This window comes from Candida margitis (genome assembly GCF_024628925.1).
Source record: "Candida margitis strain CBS 14175 chromosome Unknown scaffold3, whole genome shotgun sequence".
NCBI lineage: Eukaryota > Fungi > Ascomycota > Pichiomycetes > Serinales > Debaryomycetaceae > Lodderomyces > Lodderomyces margitis.
The window spans coordinates 84791-110656 of NW_026261810.1; the positions used below are offsets into that span (position 1 = coordinate 84791).

The window sequence follows — 25866 nt, forward strand, 5'->3', positions numbered from 1 at the left end:
GATGAAGGTAGTTGAGCATGCCCTATTCAGTTGGACCACTGAATGCTTGATATTCGTCATTAGTGACCCTTTCAGCAACTACCTCAACAACCTGCTCGATTTGTTCTACATCATCGACGGTATTTTCAGCTGCTTCAACAACGATTTTTTCACAAACATCAGCAAAATTAACTTCGGTAGCCTCTCCAACTTCTTCGGATTCCCCTTTGTCAATCTTTTCCGGAACTTCTTCAATAGCAGGTTGATCTCCTTCGAACCCTTTGCAAACAGTTTCATTCACTTCCTCTCTGATCAATTTGTCATGCTCAGAAACAACCTCACGAACCTTCTCATTAACTGTTGCATCTTCTCCATCCTCTTCTAAAACAGCAATCTGTTCAATAAAGTCGTCAATAATTTCGTCCTCCACTTTCATGGTAGCCTTTCCTTCGACCTCTTCCATGGCTTGGTCTTCATGAACAACCTCATTAATAACTTCTTTTCTACCACACGTACAAGAAACAGGATGCTTAGCCACCATAGCCATATCACGAACCAAATTCTTCATGGTGGCCAAATCCCTTGAAACCAACATTCCAATGTCCTGCAATTGAGTCAGTTCGCTCTCTTCGGGATCAACACCTTCACTACTTTCCCATAAGCTTGACCTCCCATCTTCATCAAAGTTTGTACAAATAATATAATCAAACAATTGAATGACTTCTTGAAAGACTTCACCATTCATCACAGCTTTATTTAGTTGCAGTCTTATTAACCACATTTCATTCTCAGTTTTACCATCAAGGATAGATTTAATTATCAATATACACTCGATTAGACTCTGTTTAATATCAGCAAAGAAATTGATCATATTCATACACGTGTGAACTTGAAGTCGACCTTCCGATGTAGGCAAATGAAGGTTTTTGAGTTGAATAGCTAGGGTAGTAGGTGTATCATCAGTAAAGAATTGATGAAATTGAAATGGTAAAGTTGAATATTGAGATTGTGAAGGTGGTTCAAGAAAACCAGAGCTGGGAACATCAATGGTGGTAGTGACAGTGGCTGTTGCAGCAGGTACAGCAGCAGTTGTAGGTGTGAACATGTCTGTAATTCTCTGTTCCTCATAGTCAGCAGAAGAGCACAGCGAATATGACATCTCTTGAAAGTGGATCTTTTGGTCTAATGGTGGTTTTGAATGGTTAAGCGGAAATTGTGTTGCAAAAAAATTAAATACAATATCCTAAGATTGAAAAACAAAGTTTCAACGTTGGTAAGATAAGAGGTGAGAGATTATGAGTTCCACAAGATGCCTTCAATTGCCATATTCAACTTTAAGCAAATTCCACTCCTACTAATATAGTATATACACGGATGTTCAAAACTGCCAGGTCCTAATTCACTTCTTCTTTCTCCCTCTCCTCACGCAGTTCCATCAACTCTTTCAACTTTTCTTTAACTTGAGTTAACTTACTATTCATCTTGTTCAAGCCCTTTTCGTAATCCTCAATATCCCACTGCTTATCACTCAGTTTGCGTTCCAACCTTTTGCGAAACTTCAAAGCAAAAGCAATCATGCCATCCTCAGCAAATCTATGGTTGATCATCATTTCTACCAAAGTATCAAACGCACTGGCAACAGTCGGAGGAATAGGCAAATCTGGCTCATAGTAACTAAACAGTGGATGAAACAACCGATTAAAACAAAAGTGTGATTGACGTATAACTTCATATACCATTACTTCAATTGTTTGATCAACAAATACCTTTGTATTTTGTAATTGCTCAAGCTTGTCTCTCTCTAATGCAAGAAAGAACTCCAGGTTGGAAATTTCGTATTCGAGCTTGAGCTGTTGGTCTTCAAGTTTTTCGATACGCTTGTTTTCAAGATATTGGTTGAGACGAGGAATGTTTTTGAATGCATCGAATCGGGAATGTTGTGGATTGAGTGATGCTGATGTGTCAGTTGATAGATCGCTATTCATTGTTTGCGATGGGCGTGTTTCAGTGACGAAGATTAGTAATTACGTACAGATTAAGCTGAAAAAGAGACAAGTCGTTTAAATTTTGTTGCAAAACATTTACATTTGACATTCTAATCGCTTGCACGTGACTCAACCACAAATATGAAGTCTAAGTTTTGCTTGTGTAACTGAGCTCCGAGAGCTCCTGGTTACAAATGAGCTTTGAGAATGCAATTTCTTAATACTCCACTAGTATCTTGTTAGTCTACTTGATTCAAGTGGCGTATCACTTGCTCTTCTGCGCGTTCTTCATCCTGTTCTAGGCCCTCTCTTAATTGCACTTCTGGATCGACATGAAGCTCTGGATCGACATGGACATCTGCAACGACATCGCCTTCATTCGGTACACGACGTTGACGACGATGTGCATCTGGTCGTTGCTGCTTAATTTTAGACAATATAATCCAGTACCATGGCGGCAACATCAATATCACTAGTGCCTCCTTCACTAAATCAAATTTCCAAATTCCATTCTGTTTGAGTAAATCTCTCCTCTTAATCCTCCAACTACGATCATCTTCATCTAGATTTGTTGCATCTCCGTCATCATTGTAATGTATGCTCCCCAATATAATTTCTCTGCTACACCACCAAAGATGTCCCAAACCGAAGCTAATTATATAAAACCAAATTTCCGGTTTTTGAAAAATATTCCTCGCATTCCACCACATCAGTCCCCAATTAGTACCACTCGCTGCTTGATTGGGTGTATGTTCCTGTTTTGCAAAACTCATTAGCAACGTGGCCAATGCAACAAGATAAGGTAAATACATTCTTTTAAAGCGAAAACCAAAGAAGCCAACTAACTCTAATGGTGACAACTTGGAGCCATAATACTGAAATAAATCTATCAAAACGAGTCCCAATTGAGGTAGAATCATATACATTTTGTAATAAAGCATTGAGGCACAAGCAATTATCGAAACACAAATTTGCAAGACAAAGTACAAGAAATCAATAGACTTGTTTCTATCAATGAATTGCCTTAGTGTTCCCAACTGTTCTGTACTCAAGTCATCAACAAGGTATAATGGAAATTGTGTAAATTTAGTTTGATACGAAACTTCAATATCTTGACACGACGAGGAAATTTGCCATAGATTAAAAACTAGCCCAATGCTGAGCTCACCAAATGTAATGAATGAAGTGATTAGTCGCCATGTTTGATTTTGATTGAATATTTTGACCGGTATAAAGTACAAGTTCATGATTTTTAATTTGTTCATGGTTATTAGTGTTGAAACCGCGGCGGATGCCACACACCAACCTTTTGTCACAGGCGGAAGATTTGTCCATAGAGCGTCCATAGTCTTCTTAGTAGAAAAGGGGAGTCTTTTGAAGTAGTTGCAGTGTTGGCACTTCTTTTTTATGTGTTTGTGTAGTGGTAGTTTAATCTGCCCGGCTTATAACTGACGTGTACAAATGTTGGTGCACTTAGGTAGCGTGAAGACAAAGAAATTAAGTCGTGAGAAATCTTACCCCAGTGATCTAAACGGCGTCCTCGAACCTTTCCCCAAAATGCTAGATCCAATAGACATTGACGAGATAATTACTGATAGGGAGGAGGAGTCAAGTAACCTACTATTCAACTTTTATAAATTTGATTCTACTCACAAGCTAATTTGTCAACCCTATGACTACTTGAGTGGGTTGCCCAGCAACAACAATAACATCAGAAGGAAGTTCATTCGTATATTTAACCAGCTTTTTTTTGGAGATGGGTTAACCGAAATTGAATTGGAGGGTATTAATGAAGTCATATCTATATTGCATAACTCATCGTTACTTATCGATGATATTGAAGACAACTCAAAATATCGCCGTGGGTTCCCGTCAGCGCATGTAAAATATGGGCAACCTTTAACCATAAATTGTGCTAATTTGATGTATTTCAAAGCCATGAAAATTGCTGGCAATCTACTTGACTACAGTAGCAGGAAGGACTATGGAAGTGAAATTACAGATAATTACAACGGTCGATTACAAGATACACATAAGGCTTTGGTACTGGAAATGATAAACTTACACAACGGACAAGGTCTTGATATTTATTGGCGAGATTTTTTGCCAGAACTACCAAAGTTACCAACTGTTGAAGACTATTTGGACATGGTTCAAAACAAAACTGGTGGATTGTTTAGATTATCTGTCAAATTACTCAAAGCATGTTCACCCAAGCCACCTAGTGAAGAAGAATTTGATAGAATAGTGGCCATTGCCAACTTAGCTGGAATCATATATCAAGTACGAGATGATTACTTGAACTTGGTTGACGCACGTTATTCAACAATGAAGGGGATTGCTGGAGAAGACCTAATAGAGGGAAAATTGTCCCTTCCTATATTGATCAATTTGCGTGAGGAGAAAGATTGGGCAAATTCCCCTGTTCACAAGATACTATACGAATTCAGGTCATCAAAACAAAGAAGTAAACAACCAGGGTTGTTGCAAGATGCAGTAACCTACTTGCATAACACAGACTCGATGCATGCCACATATAGAACATTGGAACTATTTAAAAACAAGTTCCATGAATTACTTGATGAATTTGGATATGGTGATTCTGAGTTGTACAAATTGATCGAAACTCTCTGCGATGTATGAGAGGCAACACTGGTGGTTCCGAGCTACATCGAGAGTATTTGCAAGAACCAACCAATTACTCGATAATGCTAATACGTAGATGATTTATAGTTGATGAAAACAATTTGTAACTAGATGAGCAAGATGAGCGCATAAGAAGGGCGTCCAAAGATGAGCCATTAACTTTTTTTTTCTTCATCTCCCAAATTAAACTACAAAATTCTCCCCATTCAGAAGACACTCACCTACGTAACCCAATGTTGTATCTTATAGGTCTTGGGCTCTCACACGAGTCAGATATTACTGTACGAGGTCTTGAAACAGTCAAGAAATGTTCACGTGTCTACTTAGAAGCATACACATCGATCCTTATGGCTGCCAATCAAGAATCACTTGAATCCTACTATGGACGCGAAATCATCCTTGCTGATCGTGAATTGGTTGAAAGTGGCAGTGATGAAATCTTGCGAAATGCTGATGTTGAAGATGTAGCATTTTTAGTTGTTGGTGATCCATTTGGAGCAACGACTCATACTGACTTGGTGTTGCGAGCACGTGAATTGGGAATTAAAGTCGAATCAATACATAATGCATCGATAATGAATGCAGTGGGGGCATGTGGATTACAATTGTATCAATTTGGTCAAACTATATCACTAGTGTTTTTCACTGATTCTTGGAAACCTGATTCATTTTATGACAAGATTATGGAAAATCGAAAAATTGGATTACATACATTGGTCTTGTTGGATATAAAAGTTAAAGAACAGAGTATTGAGAATATGGCTAGAGGAAGATTAATCTATGAGCCACCTAGGTATATGGATATTGCCACGGCCGCCAAGCAATTGATTGAAATTGAGGAAACGAGACAAGAACAAGCATACACGGAAAATACACCTTGTGTAGCAATCCTGAGATTAGGTGCACCAACGCAAACTTTCAAAGCAGGGACATTGAAAGAATTAAGCGAATATGATTCAGGTGAACCATTGCATACAATGGTGATGCTAGGTAGACAAGTGCACGATTTAGAATTGGAATATTTGTATCAATTTGTTGATGATAAAGATAAATTCAAAAACGACGTTGAACAAGATCAACAGTTTTTCAAACCACCACCATATGTTCCTCCAGAGGAAGATTTAAGTGATTAAAACAAGATTAAAACAATTGAATTACAATTAAATTTAGATTACGAATAAATAAAAACACCACTTCTATAAACATTCTTTTAATCGTTCTTCTTTTTCTTGTCTGTCTCATCATCTTCTTCTTTCACCAAATCCAGCCATACATTTTCATCAATATCCCAAACCAACCAGTCGTACCAGCCCATATATGGAGGTATGATGGTCACCAAATGCCATAAGCTATGAGCATCAATCAAGTCGTGGAAAATTGGTGGGAAATCGAAAATTTCCAATAACGACCCCAAAACCACAATGGTGCACAACATCAATGGATACAAGGTGTATAGCTTGGCACTTCTAGTGTAAAAGCTAGGTAAAATAATTCGTTTGAAATCGATATATTTCAAATGATTTTGATTAACTTGTTTCGATTCTTGTTCAATGTAATAATATTTTGAATACAACTTGAAGACAATTAGACAGTAAAACAAATTTTGACATAATCCAATGGTGATGTTTGCTCTCATATTGTATGTATAAGACCAATCGCGATATAATCGTTGCACGTGGTAAGTATATGCCGATAAACACAAGATGGAAAATGTCCATTGGTAGATTTGGTTTTTGCGCTTGTACATTGAGAATAACCGTGAACCCAAGGCATGGAACGTTGAAAGAATTGTAGCGCCTGCCAAATAGTAATCCAAATGTTCAGTTACGGGGTAATCACGCGTATGGAATATAGTCGATGCCGTCCATGCAAGCATAGTTACTACAACCACAACCAAGGTGTTGTAGTATTGTTTTCGATGCAACAAGGGTAAACTCGTATCAGTGACTATTTTGTAAATCCTCTTGAATCCAAATTGATAATTCACAATCAAGTTGCCCAATGACATCAAAACACTTGACACTTCTTGTACTCCCCAAATCCGCTGAAATGGCCATTTACCATGAAATTGATAAATTTCTTCGTCGTGCTTCCTCCTTTCGGCAGTAATCACTCTTTGACATTGATAATCACAATTCAGTTGACAATTCCAGCCAAGAAGACGTAAATGCCAAGGTAATGGCATATCAACAAATAGCCAATTAGGGTTATAATAGTATAAATCGTAACCTTGATCTAATAGTTCTTGTCCTCGTTCATATTGGTCGATATAGTAGTGGTTGTTGTAACATGTTATTTGCTCACATTGGTATATACAATCCTGAAATGCGTACAAGTCATCACCGGGAGATGCCAAGATTGTCTTGGAAAAAAAAAAAACAAGAGCTAGTATGGAGTGAAGTAGTAGTAGAATGGAGTTCTTCATGGTTGAAAAAAAAAAAAGATGTGATGAAGCTGCAAGGGTAAGGCAGGGTGTGAGGGTGAATTGAACGTGATATATGTGGAGTGACAATTAGCCGTTTGCGTTTTTAGAGCTTTAACTAAAATTCATAGAAAAGAAAAATTTCTCTCACTTTTGCTTCTTTTTGGTCAAAGAACGGAAATTGGTTGAAAAGCGCAAAAACCTAAAAAATGGACAAACTGCAAAAGTAAGTATCACCTCTTTATCTACAATAAAGTTTTAATATTCCCACTAATCACATGTAAATATATTCAATACATTAGAAAAAACAATAAAAAGAAAATACAAAGAACTAAAATCACGTAAACCGAAATAAAATCCCACAAAACGTTTTCCCTCATCCATTCCTCACCATGCTCCACAGCTGAAAACTTCCCCCCTCGCTAGTATTTATCACCAAAGAATAAATCATAGTTACCATAATCATAAGGCATGTTGCTCGAATCAAAAATAGACCCACCAGTGATATCCAGCGATACGAAAAATTGCTGGAAATCAATCAAGTTTCGCAAATCTTGAGCATTGGCATCGTCTGTGAAATTGAAATAATTCATAACTTCTTCAGGATCAAGCAACGAATTTGACCCAACGACTTCACCAGCACTATCAGCTTCCAGCTTGTCTGTAGTTGAATTGTGTTTATGCCTATCTGCCAAAGCATCAATCAAATCGCTTCCAATTTCGGCATACCTTTCTGCACCTTTATTACAAGTTGAATAATGATTTAAAATGTACACCGCATTTCTTAGTAAATTCATCATTTCTGTTTCAGTATACCTTCCACCTCCTTCTTCTCCATCTCCATCTCCATCTCCCTGTCCCTCATCATCATCGTCATCAAATTGATATCCTCCATTCAAAATACTGATTCCAATAAATATAGAACTGTAGAAACAGCAAGTTATAATGATATAACATTCCATCCGTTTTACTTCTTTAAATGAAGTATTTATATAGTGATTCATTAATTTGACGGCTAATATCGATGCTTTTGTAGCTGCATGAATAAATTGCCGTGACGATGACTTGTCCTTTAATGTAATGGTCTTGGGGAAAGTAGCATTAACTTGAGAAACAGCATCATACAAGAAAAATGGTCGACAAAGTAACATAATGGCAAACAATTGTAATAAATGCATCATTAATACGATTTGGGTATTACCACCATCTTCATTATGCGTGATCTCGTGCGGCTTGAATAGATTTTCAACTGACAATAACAGGTCAAGGTCTTTAGACCATAGTTTTAATTGCACGGCTAAATTCTTGGTTCTATTGATATCAATAATCCTATTTTGGTAAAAATTTGCGACAATTTTACCAATCAAATGACTGATTCGTGCCAACTCAATTTGACACTTTGCGTTGAAATTAAGACTTGATGAAATCAAGGTTTTCGACAGCTTATACCTTGTGGGGTCATCCCAATCATAATCATTAATCGCCAATGGTCGGCCAATGAATACTGACGAGATTCGATCGCTCGAGTAAAGACTGCGGAAAATACGTTTTCTATACTCGCATTCATCAGTTAGGTTGGAAAATTGCTCATTAACAAAATTTCGGTGTAATCCAAGAGACTGAGCAAATTTGATAGCTAAATTTAAATGAATCCATGCCGTCGATTTCTTTAATATCGATTGGTAATAGTGGAACTGCAAATAATGGGCGAGCACACACCACATTTCAGAGTCTTCAACAAGTGACTTGAGTATTAGAAGACCCGATTCGAAATATTGTGCACCCAATGTTGGTTGTGGGTCCTTGTTACTAAACGAAAAATAAGTTGCACCAATGGCTAAAACAAAGTATAACTGGACTAATTTGGTTTCATTTTCAACATTTATAGGATCCAGGTACACTCGGTCGACAATGTCGGAATAAAATTTGTCCAAATCATAAACGAAAAAAGTGTCATTAATATTGCGTTTAAATTGTGTAATATAAACGTCTCTTTCATCTGGTGCAGGCAATTGCATCACAACTTCAGCAGTCAATTTAAGTGGTTTATCAACCACGGGACATCCGCGTAAATCCTCCGTCAATTTCGTCTTTCCCACATATTGATAAAATATATTTCTGGTTTCATACAATACTGAAAGGGGACTGGTTTCACCCATATATCTAAATGTACCAGATTTGTCATTCAACAAAATGCAGCTCTTGCCTGCTTGATTTGAAACTCCATCTTTAGATTCAAGCGAATCAATCTCGCCGGAAATCTCATTGGCAATTTCTTCGTCAATAACAGCATTTGCCTCGTCTTGGCTATTCAATTTGAGGGCCGTAGTATTCTTGTCTTTATTTTTCCTTTTCTTGTTTGGCGTTGTCGTTCCCTCACTGGCCTCATCTTCGCCTAAAGTTTGTCCAAAAGCTCTGGTGCTTCTTTTCTTTGTAAGGATCAGTGAGAAAGAGAGCAATGGTTGAAGGAACTTGGGTATAGAACTGGCGACAGACTTTTCAGCCAAGTTGGATGCTGGCGAGTTTGGGGTTGGAATCCCAGCATCTTGGTGTGGAGTGTCAAGTTCGTTTTTGCCAGATGGTGACGATTGGGTTACCAAATGTTTCTTGTCTTCGGGGACATCTTCTTTTGACGAAGTCTCAAGGTTAAATTTCTTGTTTAATGGACAAGAAGGTAGTGGTTGATGTTCGTGCTCATATTGACTAGCCTGCTGTGTCTCATGCTGATAATTCACCAGCAAAGAACGTTGTTGCGATGGTGGTATTGGTGGAGATTGCAGTGCTGCAGGTGCTGCAACAGGGTGTGGTAGCTGTGACCCTGGTGGAAATTGGTGGCCAGGTGGCCCGTAAAATGGGGCTTGGTTGTATGGTGGATAATCTGGAGGTGGATGTGAAGGCCCACCTTGGTATACTGGTCTTGGATCGGAGCTATATGGTTGAAACCCCTGGTGAGGATATGGTTGCGGTGGGTAGTTGGGAGAAATTGGGACAGATGCTCTTTGGAATTGATGATAAGGTGGATATTGTTGATGTTGATGTTGATGAGGGGGAGGAGGAGGTGGTGGTGGTTGTTGAAAATTGGGAGGAGCTTGGTATTGCTGGTGTTGTTGGTATTGTGGCACCTGTTGCTGTGGCAGCTGATATGGAGGTGCATCTGGTGGAGTAATTTGTTGTTTAGGATATGGCTGATGCTGTTGTTGTTGCTGTGCTGCTTCATATATCCCAGCGAAAGATGGCTGTTGTTGAGGAGCTTGAGGTCTCTGTTGCTGGAGATAGGGAAGGGGAATAAACTCTGGCTGTTGAAACTTGTTTTGTTGTGGTGTATGATGTACATAGTTGGACTCAGCCTTGCCCTCTGACCCACTCTGTACCACTGATCCTCCTTTAGCCTGTATTTCTTCCTGTAATCGTTTTTGTTCTTTTAGTCTTTGTAATCGTTCGCTTTTTAGTGATCGTTTATCAATGACAGTGTATGTACATTCGTATCCCTTCCTTACACATAGGTCACATGGATTTGATCCTGTGCATTTAAATTTCCGTTTTTTGCACGAATCACATGCAGTTGAAACCTTTTGTCTCTTTTCTGGTGGAAGTTTTCGAATTCGTTTCTGTGGTGGTGCCGGTGATGTTGACCCTTGGTGGTGGTGGTGGTGGTGACTAACAATAGAAGCCATGTTTTGTTACTGATGTAGATTGGGTTGTATATTCTTTCCAACAAAAGTATACTTATTGTGTTGAAGTCGAATATATGTTTGTGACCTTGGGTGCGGGTGCTGCTCCTCTCTAAGCAGGACTTTAATTTATCGTTTATTATAAGCGACTTTGTTATAATAACAGTAATATTATATTATTATTATTTGGGGGGGGTGATTTAAAGTGGATGGGTTGAAAATTATTTCTTGGGAAAATAATGCCCTCTTGCTTTTTACTTTTGCTGTGTCTATGTGTGTGTATGTATGTATATATATAATTATGTTTCTTTACTAAGTAATTCTAACAATATATTAATTAATTAAGTTGGGGTTTGATGCTACCATATGATTGCAGAAAATTTCAAAAAAGAATAAAAAAAAGAAATTTTTTTATTTCTTCTTCTTCTTCTTCTTAAAGAGAGGGCAAATCTTTTAACACCCCCCTGCATTGTAGGGCAAGCGAAGAAAGGACAAACGAAAAATGTCTTCTCTGGATCACATTGCCTCGTTCATCTCATCCATTGCCCATCTGATGGTTACGTTGTCTTGTTTAATCTGTGTTACATCAACTTGTCTCGTATAATTAAAGGCTGCAAAGAAATGTATTGATTTAAAATACAGAATGAACCTTAGTATTGTCTCTCTGCCTCCCTACCTTTTAACAACTTGGTCACCGTTTTCAATCTTTAGCAGATGATGTATTCAATACACTTTCCATTGTGTCAAATTTTAATCAACACTATGCTACTTGTAATATGCCACAATTGCACATAGAACAAGACAATAATAGATGTTCTATGTTTCAAAGCTGAAATATTAAACCACAACACAAAAACATATGAAATTACAAAAAGCCAAAACAAGAATAAGAAGAGGAAGACGGAGAAGAAGAAGAATAGTGGCACCATTATCCACAATCTATTGCTTTCGTCTAATACAAACGTCACTACTTTCATTACATCTGTAGATTTATAGTCGTGATTTGGAATTTGCAGCCAAACCTGATGTTCTAGTGCCATATCCTGGAACGGCCTCCTTTTGTGAGTCTAGAACTCATCCACCCTTGTATATTCACATGAAAGCTTTCTCAGCCTCACATCTCTCTCGACCAGTATACCTATCCCACATGCTACAAAATGGACAATGCATGGGCCCAAGCGAAACCAAGACTATTGGTTATTAATTTATTGCTAAGCTTTTCGTTCATTTGACTTTGGAGTTTGCTACATACAATGCTCTCATCCTCAAGACAATAAATGAATATTTTTTACACGGCAAACCAGCATTGATAATATCTCATAAATGGGGTAATTGCGTATCTCTAAACCCTCGGAAAGTGTACCCCGCTCATTTTTCCTTTTAACGTATCTGACTCTGTTCAATTGAAATTCTAATCACTCACGGTGACCCTGTCTTAACTTATCGTCGCTTATCGCTATGAATTTACTTTAGTGGATTTTTCGCAAATCCTAATGGGGAAAGTCTCCCGCTACCAGACCAGCTATATGCAGTACGGAACATAACAGAAATACGTTATCAGTATCTAACACAAATATATATTTAAACCACACCTGATGCCCTTTTCTTTCTTCTCCGTACACATCAATCAAACAATAATCAAAAAACAACAGACCATGGCACCAACACTACAACAAGATACATTACCAACCAGCCAACAGACTACTACACAATCAGCCACATCGAAGGGCTATGAAATGGGCACGAGGGGATCACACAATATCGCCAAAGGAGGTGCCCACCCTTTCCCCATTCCAAAATTTGCCAACAAAAAGGAAGAAAGAAAATGGGCTTTGCAACATATGGCAGCAGCATTCAGAGTGTTTGCAAGGAAGGGATACACTGAAGGTACAGCAGGTCACATTTCAATTCGAGACCCAGTCGACCCAACTACATTTTGGATCAATCCATTGGGAAAACATTTTGGTTTAATGAAAGCTAGTGATATGGTTCATGTGGATGAAGATGGAAACTTGTTACCAGATGGTAATCAAATTGCTTTGAATGCGGCTGGCTTCGCTATCCATTCAGCAATTCATAAATTGCGTCCTGACGTTCATGCTGCTTGTCACACTCATTCGGTTTATGGTAAAGCATTTGGAGCATTGGGCAAGAAATTGGATATGATCAATCAAGACGTTTGTACATTTTACAATAGCCATGCCATTTTCACAGATTTTGGAGGCGTGGCATTAGAAGCAGAAGAAGGTAAGAAAATAGCAGCTGCTTTGGGTAATGGAAAGGGTATCGTTTTGCAAAATCATGGATTATTGACTGTCGGTTCAACAGTGGATGAAGCAGCTTATTTATTTACCTTGATGGAAAAATCATGTCAAATCCAGTTGGCAGCTCAGCTGGCTTTGTTGCCTGGTGAGTCATTGAGATTGATTGGTGATGAAGAAGCAGCTTATTGTGAACATCATGATGGTGATCCTGAAACTTTGTATACTGAATTCCAACCAGAATATGAGATGGAGTTGCATTTGGACGATAGCTTCTTAAAGTAGAGAGTCTTTTGATACTTCTCACTTAGAGCTGGTACTTGATAAGTGTATAGATTGAGATTTTTGAAATTGATGTGTCTTTATCATAATTCCGTTTTGAAATTCCGTCATTCTTATTGTTTTATCGCGCTAACTTTTACCGGAGTCAAAAAAAAAAAATTTCAGAATCCCACACCACATTTTTTTTTTCTCTCCACCTTGTAATGCTTTGACCCTAGGGGAGCAGTAGCATTCTTTCACTCATATTCGCCAAATAAGTACTAAAAAGCGAAGAGTTGTTGTTGACTTTATTTTTCAAATACCATGTTTTCCATATTTGATGCGTCGTCGTTCACTGATGTCAACAGAAAACTTACCCCACCAGAAACTCCGATACGCACTTCAACCACCAATACTACACAAGTGGATGACAGTAATGCACTCATTATCGGATTCGAACAAAAACAAATCAAGACACATAATATAGTGGGTGCTAGATTCAGAAGCAAGACCGGTTGTTTGAACTGTCGCAAGAGAAAGTATGTAACATACTGGGGTACCAAATACAGTGGCCTTTTACTAACTTCTCTGATTACATAGGAAGAAATGCGATGAGACATCACCTGTGTGCCAAGCGTGCCAAGTGAGGAATCAAAAATGTGTCTGGCCGGACTTGTCGAAAAAGACCAACAGTCGAGTTCTGAAGCCAGGTGCCTCAACCATCAAGCAAAGACTGCCACCCATGCGTCTATCATCACTGGATAGCAACAGCTCCTCTACTGAAAGTGTGTCCTCTGGAAGGACTCAAAGTGGGTCATCATCATTAAGAACATCGCCAGCAACAAAATCTACATCACCGTCATCGTCAAGTTTACTGTTGTATCGTGCTGCTAGACCTTCTAGAAAATATGATAATACTCTATTATCTTTTGATCCGGCACATATGACGCCTGCATTACCCATTTCATCAACTCGAAATGATACAGAGACAAAGAATGTAACAGAAAATGAAGATAAGCTGCTGCTGCATGTTGTGACGGGTTTAAGTGTGCTTACTGGTATAGTAGACTTTGATAACGATGTCGAAGAAGCTATGGATGATGTAGGCCATTTGAACATGAATGTTTTATTCACGTAGCTCGAGGGGAAGAAGGAGGAATCGCACGAAATGTAAAGAGCTTAGCATAGGGCTTTGTAAATCTGTGGTATGAAATAAGGTACTAGCTGTAATAATATTTAATGGATATAGGGATACCTGAATAGATAAGACAATTTCTTTTAGTCGTTTGGTTTAGCATTTGCATCTTTCTGCCCGTGTTTACTCCCATGGGGTGTTTGTTTGCAAAGAATTTAAACAACTACATTGCCAAGGAGTAGCACACTAATTGGTCCAACCATCTACGACCAATTACAAATACTTCAACTTAAAATTAGATAACATAAAAATCAAATGCCACTTAACAAACCAAATTCACCATATTTCCATCAATACACTAGCTTGATAATAGACATACTCACTTCATTTATAAACAGCTTTCGTTGTGTAGAAACCACTCAATGAACAATATGTCCTTCACCTAATGTCGGCTGTTTAACTTTTGAGCTACACATGTTTTGCACCTACATACGTTGAACATCTGATACAAACTTTCTTCAAAAATTCAGCTGTAGAGGGTCCCCTCTGCATATATAAATCTGCCGGCTATCGTCGGGGTTAGGCGACCCTTGGCTGTATGCACATTTCTTCTCCATCTTTTTCTCCACAATATATTTCTTCATTTCTAGAAAGGAGAAAAAAATGTAACACAACAATTTTGTGTCGATGTTATTACGTTACATTTTATTAATGCAAAATTTGCTCCCTACTGTATCGAATCTTTCAATCAAATATTTAATATGGAAATATGTTACAAACTTACAATCAAAGCTTTTAGCAGAAGAATAATAACCCCCTGAATCTTCCATCATCAGACATTGCCCATTAGCTGTTCTCCACATTGTCAGTCGGCAAATCGTATATAAGGCTCCCCAACTGAAATTATATAAATTGAGATCCAAAAGACCAAATTCTAAGAATCCTCTCCTTATCAGACACTTCTAAACTACAACACTACAATGCCTGTTCCTACTAACTTGCCACACAAGCACCATGACGAAATTAATGATCAAGGATTCACCGTTGTTAGAAACTTTTTAACGCCACAAGAGATTGAAAGATACATTAAAGCCAGTGAAGATTTAGTTGATTATGCTCGTGCTGGTAACTGGCCCTATGTGAGAACCAGAGGTAAACAATTCCCACCATGGCCCAAAAATTTCAGTCCTGATATTTGGGGAGTAACTGGCTTACTTCATCCTGATTTAGGAGAATTGTCTTACCCTTTCCATGACCTCTATGCCAATGATAAGATCTTGTCGATTGTTTCGGATATCTTGCAAATTGAGAAAGATCAAATTTCAATGGAGTTGTTGAATATGTTGATTAATCCATTGACTGATTTCGATTTGGATTGGCATCGTGATACGATTAAACCGGAGGTAACTCCCGAACAAGAAGCAAAAGAACTATTGGAAAATCCATTTGCTGGTGCGCAATTCAATTTAGCATTGACTAATGATGATTGTCTCATTGTTGTTCCTGGATCTCATAAGAGATTACGAACACAAGAAGAGAGAGACAAGACCGTTGATGGATCAAGAAGAAAAGAATATATCACTGATCAAATTTTTGTCAATTTGAAACCTGGTGATATTGTGTTTTATAACAACAACATTTTACATCGTGCTTCGTACTCGTCAAAGAATAAGAGGTTGACCTTGCATGGATCTTATGGGAATGTCAAATATGGTAAAGCTAGAGCTAAAGGTGTTTTGCAGCACGGTGTTGCTGAATGGTTACCTCGCTTACAACCAAAGAACGAGGATTTGGAAATGTTGAAGTTAAAATTGGTTGATTTGTCAAAAGAGTTTGATGGAGTCAACTTGGGATTTGCTTTAGATGGTTAGTGTGTAGGTAGATTATGTATAGAATACAAAATTACCTAGCTCACTTAATCTCTCGACAACGTAGGTACAGCAAACATTTTATTACTAAGTATCACGCTATAATCAACAAAACTAGCAATACACATAGTACTACGGCCAATATTCCAATGCACCAATTGCTAGCCGTTTCTTTATTCCTCTCAATGAATACATTCAATCGCTTCATTCCTCTTTGTAATTTATTATCAACATTGTCCATTTCGTAATCCAATTCATCTAACATGAACCCTTGATCCTCCAACTCGTCTCCCATCATGGTTGCTTGTTGGTTCAAGTTCATCATTGTTTTATGAATATCGTCCAACTGGAAATCCTGTTCCTGTATCAACTCTTGTTGTTGGTAAGACGTCATGTTGGTGCCACCACCATTGTCCGTGTCTATGTTAAATGGGTTTTCTTCATCTTGACTTATACGATTCGACATTGTTGTTACATCACGTAGCTTTTTCCTGTCCCATGCTTGTAGCAAATGGGATATTCGACGATTAAGATCCTGTAAAATGGTCTGTCGTTGTGATATATCGGTACTGGTTAGGCTAAACTGAGCTGGATCTTTAGCACTTTGCTCAAGTGCACTTTGTAAGTCATCACGCATCTCCTGCAACTCTTCATAATTGTTGTCGAAATCTTGCGACTGTTCTGTGGTGGGAGGTTGGCCTGACATGCGTTGTGATATGAGTGTTTCTAATCTGTCAACGACTGTATATGCATCATCTTTAACTTCATTGAATGGATCCATGGCGGAGAGGTATTTGACTAGGGGAAACTATTTAAAATGTGATGTCGATTTTGGGGGAGAGATTTGTCTTTTGGATATTTTTTGTGTCTGAAGTAAAATCCAAAATTTAACCATCACCATCATAGAGAAAGGATCCTTTTCACGCTTCATATTCCAGAATGAACATTGCTGATATAGTACAGGAGAAAGAAGATACTCCTGTTGCAAATGGAGTCTCAACAAGAGAGGAATCGACTGAACCTCAAGTCAAACAAGAGTTGTCACCTCAATCCGAACCCCGAATAAAAGCTGAACCTAATGGTACACCAAGAGGAACGACACCTACACCCCAATTACAAAGTAAACAAGTAAAACAGGAATCTATATCTTGTGATTCCAATTTACCTCCATTGCATGAAATTGTTGGCGGTTCATCGATACGAAGGTATTTGAATAAGCATTTGACGCAGCACTTGTTGGATGGATTGAAAGAAGTGGGACAAGTGAAACCAGAAGACCCATTGAGGCATCTAGGAGAATTTTTGATTGCCAGGTCCGACAAAGAAAAAGAATCCAATACAGAGGAAAGCTAAAATAAAACGTGCACATATACTGGACAGATATATGACCAAGACGAAGAACCCATTTGGATAGAGCATAACTGTAAGAAATGAAGAGGATGTAGCGTTGGCTCTCCCTGGAAGATAATCCACGCTTGTTACCCCTCTGTACAATGTTCTTTATAGGATATACATGATAATAAATACATCACCTCTTTGGTAGAAATACACACTCCATATCACCAGCTGGTATCTAGCAACTTAGCATACTTCAGCAGAGGTCCTCTATGACTGCCGCATCTGCATGAAGGCATGTTATACTAAATCGAATCAACTGAGCGCAAAAAAAAGATCGGGACAAAAAAATATCTCCCTCCCCCAGCTGCCATTAATCCCGCCATCACGCAACAATGTCATCTCCATCCAACACAAAGCTTGGACCGGAACAACTAAGGCCATATTACGATCATGACAGCTTTGATGCTGGCTATTCAGTCATTTTCAAGAAGGGTGTGGGATTAATCGACCCAAAGACAAGTAAACCCATAACAGCAAACTTGTCATCGAATATAATTGAGAAGCAAGTGAATGGAAACAATTTCGGTTCATCACCTGGACTAATACGGAGAGCATTCGATAGACAAGGAGGTGTGGGAATACAGACGAATAAAGTTGCTGGTGATAAGAATTTTATTTACGATTTGGAATTCAGCGAGTATTTTGATGTCAATAATATGCTTGAGTTGTTGAAGAATTTATTTTGGACTTTATTCAAGGATTATGTCAAGGTGCTAGCTGCCCAGCCCTTGGAAATTACTCGATTGGTTTTACAAGTTGGTAAATTTAACTTTAATGGTAAGAAGAAGGAGGAGAAGCTGAAGAGGTTGTTAGATCTGAGCCAATCCTTATCTTCATCTAGCGCTTCATTGAAGAGTGCAACTGGAGAGCTTGAACTGTCGACTCATCAACAGCTTGGATTTGTCGACGAAGAAGAACCGATCGATTATTTTCAGTCGCAAAGTGATCTGCAAGTGTGGGCCAATCCAAACACCACCTACGAGCCAGCAACGCCTGCCCCACCGGCTACTGACAAGTTTGTACCACCACCACTCAAGCGATTGAGTACTAAGAAAAGGCTTCGTGTGTACAAGATACAACCAAAGTCATTGCACACGATGGAAATCATGTCCGCAATTGCTAGTAAGGACTCCTTTTTGGGGTTGTTTAGAGGAATCAATGCGTCCTATCTTTACCAGGTATTGTCCCACATGATTGAAGCTTATATAACTGGATTTGTTTCGCCATTCTTGGGTATCCCAGATCCGTTCTTTCTTGATTTGACTCATTCGAACGATCCTTTTAAATCGTTGTGGTTGTCTGTTTCAGCATGTGTGTTAACTGGATTGGTAATGATGCCATTGGATTTGATACGAGTCAAGTTTATGATTACCCAGCCAACTTCCATTGCTTTGACTAATAATGGCAACAACGAAGACCCTATGCAGATTGTCGCCGAAGAAGTTGTGCAAAACACGAGATCATTTAGAGAATCAATCAGAAATTTCCCCACGTATTATTTGAAACACCCACCCACGCCAATCATTTTCTTCACAACCATGTACCAATTGTCAACCACTGTGTTTAGGAAAATGGCACCATATTTGCTATATATCAAGTTTAACATTGATGCTTACTCGTCACCAACTATATATACTTTCGTCAACTTGCTTTCACTGATTGGTGAGTTCTTTGTCAAGTTGCCGGTTGAGAACTTGTTGCGTAAAGAGCAAGTTCGTTTCTTGTTGGAACCAAAAGTTCACGATAAGAAAAAGGTAATTACTATTGTGAAACCTGAAGAGAATATGATTGTTGAGTTTAATGGAGCTACCTCTGCACCAGACGGTGAGGACCTCACTGCATGGCAAAAAGTAAAACAGTTGGGATTGTTTAATGGTTGGAGAGTTGGTTTGTTGAATGTAGTTGGATTTTGGGGTTACAACATTTTCAAAAACAGCAGTAATGCATTGAAAGAGGAAAGATTATAGTGTAAATAGCGAATTAAAGTAAATGGTGGATCTCTTTGTGATATTGATCTTGTGCTTGGCGCAGAAGAGCTAGGACTGCTCCAGCGACGTGGCTAAACGCAATATCGAAAAAAATCGTAAAATCATTTGAGCCACAGTTTTTTCGGGTGAGTAAAAATCAAAGCTAAGCGAAAAAAAAAAAAACCAAAAGCGTATCCCTTCCGCGAGCCGGCCAACAAAGGGATTGCGAGAATTGTTGACAAAATTTGGCAACCACAATTTTCTTTCCCATACCGAAGAGGGAGGGATTATTTTTTTTTCAGTTTATAAAAAATGTGGAGTGGAATTACATATATATATTGAGTGGCGTTTCTACTCCCTACTAATTCATTCAATTTTCCACCTTTTTTGTTCTTTAAATCAATACGCAATGGCACCATCAACTAAAACCAATAGGGACAACGTTAACTCTTCTAAACCAAAGAAGCAGTTGAAGTTATTTGCTTTTGAAATGGGAACTTCGGGTCTTCAATCGCCAGGGCTTTGGAAACACCCAAAGGACCACTCGCGTGACTACAACACACTTGAATACTGGACATCGTTGTCGCAACTCCTTGAACGTGGAAAATTCAATGGTTTGTTCATTGCCGATGTGTTGGGGCCATATGACGTTTACAACGGTCCTAAGAACTTCACTGCTGCTGCTACTTCAGGAGCCCAGTTTCCCAACATTGAGCCGCTGGCATTGATTAGTGCATGTGCTGCTGTGACTTCCAATTTGGCGTTTGGCATTACATTTTCCACTATTAGTGAAGCACCATACCATTTTGCTAGAAGGTTGGCTACGTTGGATTGGTTGACCCGGGGAAGGATTGGATGGAATGTGGTTAGTTCATACTTGGACTCGGCAGCTAGAAACTTGTTGAATGGGGAGGATTTACCACCACACAGTGAAAGATACCAACGTGCTGAAGAATACATTGAAGTTATCTACAAGTTGTTCTTGAGTTCTTGGGCTGATGATGCTGTTGAGCTAAAGGATGGGGTCTTTTCCAATCCTGATAAGATTAGACAGATTAACCATAAGGGGAAATGGTTCGAAGTACCAGGACCTTTTATTTCCGAACCCAACCCTTATCAAAGACTACCAGTTATTATTCAAGCAGGTACATCCAGTGCTGGTAAAAACTTTGCTGCAGAACACGCTGAGGTTGTGTTTGTTACCCAATTTGCTCCAGAGGCGTTAGCTAAGCTGATCACGGAAATTAAAAAGATTGCCCTTGAAAAATTTGGTCGTCCTGATGGGTCAATCAAGTTTTTACAATTGATTACTCCAATCATTGGTGCTACTCAAGAAGAGGCCGAATCTAAGTACCAAGAATACCAAAGCTATGGTGATATTGAAGGTGCACAGGCCTTGTTCTCTGGGTGGACTGGGATTGACATTAGTCAGTACCAATATGGTGAAGATATAACCGCTGTGGGAACTAATGCCGTCAAGTCGTTCCTTGACCTATGGAACAAGAAAGCTCCTGGTGAGCCCGAACACGTGAAAAAGACCAGAGAACACGTAGCTAAGCAAATAACTATTGGTGGATTAGGACCCGTGTTTTACGGTACGGCTGAAAAAGTGGCCGATGAAATTGAGCGTTGGGTAGGAATATCTGACCTTGATGGATTCAACATTACTTATGCCGTGCAGCCAACCACATTTGAGGAAGTTGTTGAGGTTTTGATTCCGGAGTTGCGTAAGCGAGGCTTGGTGTGGGACGATTACCCTAACATTGGCAGACCATTGAGTTTTAGAGAACAATTGTTTGGAGTCGACCGCGAAGATTCAAGCTTTTTGTTGGAGACACACCCTGCTCATAAGTTGAGATGGAGAGCCGGTGAATCGAAAGAAGAATTTGAAGCTAGGTTGAATAAGAAACGAAGTATTGAGGGGGTGGAGGATTAAGTAAGTTTATTCTTGAATCGCAATGATATTTATTGTAACAACAGTGTAGACTTAACTCTGGGAGACTGGTTAGAGAGTGGTTAATTGGTCTCTAGGTGTTATTATTCACAAAGCTAGGGTAAAACTGTATTTGACGAAGGGAAGTTGTGCAACTGGACGAACACATTTATTACCTAAGCTTAAAGCACTACTAAATAAACAACCCACGTCTTTTCAAATAATCAAAACTTCAGAAAAGCACTTAGTTCCTCGTTAAACAATTGACACAGCCCAGTTTGTTTGTTGTCTTTCCCAATCCTTGATGCATAATGCACTAGTATAGGGATATATGGAGGTGGGAAGTTTGAGCAATCACCAGTTGTTGTTGTTGGCGTCTAAATGCAATGCACAAGTAAGGTCAATTAAAAGATAGAGGCAAACGCTTTAGGAGTATAGAACCTTTCTACTTAGGTATTTCGTAAATATATTGTCTATTGTTGTTATTCATCGGCTGAGATTGTTTAGCTTGTGTTGTAATGTTGAATAGTTCGTATAAAATCTCGCCTAAATGACTTAGAATGAAGGGACTTATTTTAACTCAATAACTACTAGTTTAATAACCAATAACAAAAATTACACAAAGTAACAAGGCTAAACCCGAAAGTAAGATATACGCCAAACAAGAAAGCCTTTTTAGACTTAGATTTTTAGTTGTTGTTTAAATGTAGACATAATTTCACCCGAATTGGAAAACATTGGCAAAATGGTAAGAAAAAAATACGAAAAAAAAGTCTAGACATAATGGGCGTTGTCGCGTAGACTGCTCAAATTTTTGCCGTTACAACAATATTAGAGTGGTTGGTGGTAGCTCATAGCAAAGGGGTTTAGCGCCAGATTGAGGAGAAATGGTGTACTCTAGTAATTCGCCATCCGCTCCGCTATCTTTGCCTTATCTCTAAGACGTGTGTCAAAAATATTGTACCACCAAGAACAACAGCAGCAAGAAAAAGATCTACAAAGCTTTCAAGAAAACAAAAAATTGTCTTGTCATTTGTCGTTGTGGTTTGTGGTTTGTAATATTGTGGCTTTAACAATAGTTGCATTTACGAAGAGATAAATTGTTCTAGACCTCTGTAAGTATTGGAAGCTAAATTGGGAAACAACCTACATATAAGTTAAACAACGATATCAGAAAATAAGATTAACCCTATTAATATTACCACTCTATCCTCATGTATTTCCTTTGTTTTTAATTAAATGATTGCTCCAAGTGGTGTACACTAAGGTAGAGTTAAAAATAGAATCATTTTGTTGTTGTTGATTTAATTTATGAGGCGGGTATTTTTTAAAATAAAATTTTAATTACAGACACAAAAACACTTACCCTGCTACCCAAATTTATAAATTTTATTAAAAAAAAAAATCCCAAAAGGGAAACCACAGAAAAGTTTCAAAATCCTACAAATCTAGAAACTACTGTAATCTCATATTTAGAATAATATCGTACCACATTGGTTAATCCACTTAACTGTCATTTCCAAAGTATACATATATATATACCCAGTGTAAGGTATAGGGGGTGGATAAAACAGAACAATTACGAAGAGTATTATAACCACCGTTTAATTCAGTTCAATCACATCGTCTGTTTTATAATACAAAGCACACACGCACACCACCACACTACTACCTGTCCTCCCCTAACAAAATCATCATGGCAAAGATCAAGTCCAATATCATGCTTATAAATCGACACTATATCAAGCTACTAGCAACATTCGCCATATCCAGTCTTTTTGTTCTTATTTATATAACAGTACAGTCGATACAAAACACACCAATACCACAAAACACCCTACTCAAACTTCAACACGATTTAGAAACCACCATCAGTACAAAGAACCAACTCATATCTGACTTGACTATTGTTAAATGTCGGAGTTTCAAGTTTTGTCAAATACCGCCTGGTTATGTAACGATTAATCCATCAATGACGTTCTACAAATATGCATCTGCTGCGAGTGCCACCACCTCACAACTGAAGAAGAAGTTGTATGAATATGAGTACTATCTTGCTGTGAAGTTGTCGACATTGGATGAGACGACTAGGATCGTATCGGGATTATCATTGGATAAGGAAGATGGGTACGAACTTATCAAAGTCAACGGTAAAGAAGACCACCGATTCATTAAACTATACAAGAAGTTTGTGATCAATAATACGGAGCAACCATTACTGAGGGACACACCACTTCTACGATCAATTGATGTCCTATTTGGCAGTAACGACTTGATAGATTCAAGAAAGTTTCATCGTACATTGCATTTATCCAATGAAGAGGCAGTCCACCCCATCTTATCAATATCAATGATGAGTATCCAGGAGCAAGAAGAGTATCAACAACAACTCGCGCAGGATGCTAAAACTGTAATCAAACAGGATCAAATTTTGCGAATTAGTCAAGACAAGTACAAGGTGATGCAGCTTTCTGATTTACATTTCGGTCAAGATTTGGGCAGATGTAGTACAGGTACTACTGATGTCAAGTGCAGTTCTGATTTGAAAACGTTGAAATTTATTGAAACTACTATACAGCAAGAACATCCTGATTTAATTGTCATTACTGGCGATTTAATTGATGTTGAAAGATCATTGGACTATAAATCCATCTTGTTGAAAAGCTTGCAACCGATTTTAGCATCAAATACTAAATTCATATATACATTTGGTGATGAAGTGCTGAATAAAGAAGATAAATCCACCATTGTTGAATTTTTATCATCGTTGCCCAGTTGTCTCAATACATTTGTACCCTTTGCTGATTCAAACTTGCATGGAGTCACCAATGATAATCTTCAGATATGTAATACACTAGTGAAGGGCAAAGGAGGTAAACGAGCTAAAGATGAAGAAACGATTGAGGAGCAAACAGTGTCGATAACTATTCTTGATTCCCAAGATCACCTAATCGACGACACTCAAATCAACTACTTGTACCGCATCAACAATGAATTCACATCAAGTGACTACAAACTACTCTTTTTCCACTACCCCATCCCCCAATACCGTCCTGCTGGAACCTTTAAAATCGTGGGCTCGTATAATGAAAAGCATCCTCTTGATACCAAGACTAATATCAAGTTCCATGACGATATAATAAACTGTCGGTATAATGTATTGTCAGTGGGACACGAACATGAAAATGATGCTTGTATTCTTTCGGAATTGTCAAAACAACCGCTAGACAAAGGTGGAGCTAAAACAGAAGACACTACTACCCCTTTGCCATCGATTTGGTTGTGTTATAATTCAATCACGGGTGATTCGGGTATAACAGCAATCAATGAACAATATGTACGTAAAATTCGATTATTTGAGGTTGATTTTGAGAAGAAGAGGATATTGAGTTGGAAGAGGAAGGAAAATGATAAGGACGTTTTGGAACCACAGTTGATATATCAAAAGGAGGACAAGTAGATGTAGGCTAGGTATAGGTGTAACTTTAATTCAAAGTAATATATGTTACCATGGGGGTGTAGCCTTTGTATCACTGATAATTTTGTAATTTTGTAATTTTATCTCAGTTCAAAGCCGCACAGAATTGCCAAAAAAGGAAAAAGAGCCAAAAGAAAAAAAAAAAAGAAAATGTCACCAAACTCATCTCCCATACTTGCACACATCTTACACTTCTCTTAACACCACCACACATACAACAGATCAGCATGGGTAAAGCTAAAAAGACAAGAAAGTTTGCTGCTGTAAAGCGTACTATATCCAAAAAGGACCCGCGCCTAACGCAAAACAAAACCACCAACCCCAACCAACTAGCCAAACAACAGCAAAATGATCCCGAACTAACACAACATGTACCACAAGTATCATCGGCGCTTTTCTTCAAGTTCAATGATGCGATAAAACCACCATACCAAGTTCTCATCGATACAAATTTCATCAACTTCAGTATCCAAAAAAAGATTGACATTATACGCGGTTTAATGGATTGTTTAATGGCCAAATGCATACCGATAGTCACTGATTGTGTCATGGCCGAATTGGAGAAGTTGGGGGCCAAGTATAGGATTGCTTTGAAGTTGGCCAAAGATCCACGTATTCAACGGTTGAGTTGTAGTCATGCGGGTACTTATGCTGATGATTGTTTGGTGAATCGAGTCATGCAACACAAGTGTTTTATTGTGGCGACGAATGATGCTGATTTGAAACGAAGGATTAGAAAAGTTCCTGGGGTGCCACTTATTAGTGTCGGTGGACATTCGTATGTCGTTGAACGATTACCTGATGTGTTTTAATTGGAGAAATATATTTGTTATTGTATATGTATTGAATGTTCGAAGTCGTT

At 38.4% G+C, this 25866-nt stretch overlaps 15 protein-coding genes across 15 annotated transcripts; 9 read left to right on the plus strand and 6 right to left on the minus strand. All coding sequences in view use genetic code 12, as the record gives it.

Annotated features, from left to right (window-relative positions):
• Positions 1 to 22: 22 nt before the first annotated feature.
• CANMA_002655 (uncharacterized protein) lies at positions 23 to 1138 on the minus strand (the record flags this gene model as incomplete). Its single annotated transcript, XM_051814747.1, has 1 exon — positions 23 to 1138. One exon carries the CDS (start codon positions 1136 to 1138, stop codon positions 23 to 25), a length of 1116 nt encoding a protein of 371 aa, XP_051671626.1.
• A 235-nt stretch (positions 1139 to 1373) lies between these two features.
• On the minus strand, positions 1374 to 1964 carry CANMA_002656 (uncharacterized protein; the record flags this gene model as incomplete). Its single annotated transcript, XM_051814748.1, has 1 exon — positions 1374 to 1964. One exon carries the CDS (start codon positions 1962 to 1964, stop codon positions 1374 to 1376), a length of 591 nt encoding a protein of 196 aa, XP_051671627.1.
• A 239-nt stretch (positions 1965 to 2203) lies between these two features.
• Positions 2204 to 3229, minus strand: CANMA_002657 (uncharacterized protein; the record flags this gene model as incomplete). Its single annotated transcript, XM_051814750.1, has 1 exon — positions 2204 to 3229. The coding sequence occupies one exon, from the start codon at positions 3227 to 3229 to the stop codon at positions 2204 to 2206; it is 1026 nt and encodes a 341-aa protein (XP_051671628.1).
• Positions 3230 to 3425: 196 nt separating this feature from the next.
• CANMA_002658 (DPH5) lies at positions 3426 to 5743 on the plus strand (the record flags this gene model as incomplete). The annotated part of the gene is made up of 2 exons (XM_051814751.1): positions 3426 to 4601; positions 4880 to 5743. 2 exons carry the CDS (start codon positions 3426 to 3428, stop codon positions 5741 to 5743), a joined length of 2040 nt encoding a protein of 679 aa, XP_051671629.1.
• A 77-nt stretch (positions 5744 to 5820) lies between these two features.
• CANMA_002659 (uncharacterized protein) lies at positions 5821 to 7035 on the minus strand (the record flags this gene model as incomplete). Its single annotated transcript, XM_051814752.1, has 1 exon — positions 5821 to 7035. The coding sequence occupies one exon, from the start codon at positions 7033 to 7035 to the stop codon at positions 5821 to 5823; it is 1215 nt and encodes a 404-aa protein (XP_051671630.1).
• Positions 7036 to 7454: 419 nt separating this feature from the next.
• Positions 7455 to 10706, minus strand: FGR27 (Fgr27p; the record flags this gene model as incomplete). The annotated part of the gene is made up of 1 exon (XM_051814753.1): positions 7455 to 10706. One exon carries the CDS (start codon positions 10704 to 10706, stop codon positions 7455 to 7457), a length of 3252 nt encoding a protein of 1083 aa, XP_051671631.1.
• A 1652-nt stretch (positions 10707 to 12358) lies between these two features.
• CANMA_002661 (uncharacterized protein) lies at positions 12359 to 13249 on the plus strand (the record flags this gene model as incomplete). Its single annotated transcript, XM_051814754.1, has 1 exon — positions 12359 to 13249. The coding sequence occupies one exon, from the start codon at positions 12359 to 12361 to the stop codon at positions 13247 to 13249; it is 891 nt and encodes a 296-aa protein (XP_051671632.1).
• Positions 13250 to 13549: 300 nt separating this feature from the next.
• Positions 13550 to 14363, plus strand: ZCF22 (Zcf22p; the record flags this gene model as incomplete). Its single annotated transcript, XM_051814755.1, has 2 exons — positions 13550 to 13764; positions 13826 to 14363. The coding sequence occupies 2 exons, from the start codon at positions 13550 to 13552 to the stop codon at positions 14361 to 14363; spliced, it is 753 nt and encodes a 250-aa protein (XP_051671633.1).
• A 977-nt stretch (positions 14364 to 15340) lies between these two features.
• Positions 15341 to 16231, plus strand: CANMA_002663 (uncharacterized protein; the record flags this gene model as incomplete). Its single annotated transcript, XM_051814756.1, has 1 exon — positions 15341 to 16231. One exon carries the CDS (start codon positions 15341 to 15343, stop codon positions 16229 to 16231), a length of 891 nt encoding a protein of 296 aa, XP_051671634.1.
• Positions 16232 to 16322: 91 nt separating this feature from the next.
• CANMA_002664 (uncharacterized protein) lies at positions 16323 to 17009 on the minus strand (the record flags this gene model as incomplete). The annotated part of the gene is made up of 1 exon (XM_051814757.1): positions 16323 to 17009. One exon carries the CDS (start codon positions 17007 to 17009, stop codon positions 16323 to 16325), a length of 687 nt encoding a protein of 228 aa, XP_051671635.1.
• Positions 17010 to 17167: 158 nt separating this feature from the next.
• SDC1 (Sdc1p) lies at positions 17168 to 17581 on the plus strand (the record flags this gene model as incomplete). Its single annotated transcript, XM_051814758.1, has 1 exon — positions 17168 to 17581. The coding sequence occupies one exon, from the start codon at positions 17168 to 17170 to the stop codon at positions 17579 to 17581; it is 414 nt and encodes a 137-aa protein (XP_051671636.1).
• A 377-nt stretch (positions 17582 to 17958) lies between these two features.
• CANMA_002666 (uncharacterized protein) lies at positions 17959 to 19593 on the plus strand (the record flags this gene model as incomplete). Its single annotated transcript, XM_051814759.1, has 1 exon — positions 17959 to 19593. One exon carries the CDS (start codon positions 17959 to 17961, stop codon positions 19591 to 19593), a length of 1635 nt encoding a protein of 544 aa, XP_051671637.1.
• Positions 19594 to 20002: 409 nt separating this feature from the next.
• Positions 20003 to 21529, plus strand: CANMA_002667 (uncharacterized protein; the record flags this gene model as incomplete). Its single annotated transcript, XM_051814761.1, has 1 exon — positions 20003 to 21529. One exon carries the CDS (start codon positions 20003 to 20005, stop codon positions 21527 to 21529), a length of 1527 nt encoding a protein of 508 aa, XP_051671638.1.
• Positions 21530 to 23222: 1693 nt separating this feature from the next.
• On the plus strand, positions 23223 to 24986 carry CANMA_002668 (uncharacterized protein; the record flags this gene model as incomplete). The annotated part of the gene is made up of 1 exon (XM_051814762.1): positions 23223 to 24986. The coding sequence occupies one exon, from the start codon at positions 23223 to 23225 to the stop codon at positions 24984 to 24986; it is 1764 nt and encodes a 587-aa protein (XP_051671639.1).
• A 245-nt stretch (positions 24987 to 25231) lies between these two features.
• Positions 25232 to 25816, plus strand: CANMA_002669 (rRNA-processing protein; the record flags this gene model as incomplete). Its single annotated transcript, XM_051814763.1, has 1 exon — positions 25232 to 25816. The coding sequence occupies one exon, from the start codon at positions 25232 to 25234 to the stop codon at positions 25814 to 25816; it is 585 nt and encodes a 194-aa protein (XP_051671640.1).
• Between the last annotated feature and the right edge of the window lie 50 nt (positions 25817 to 25866).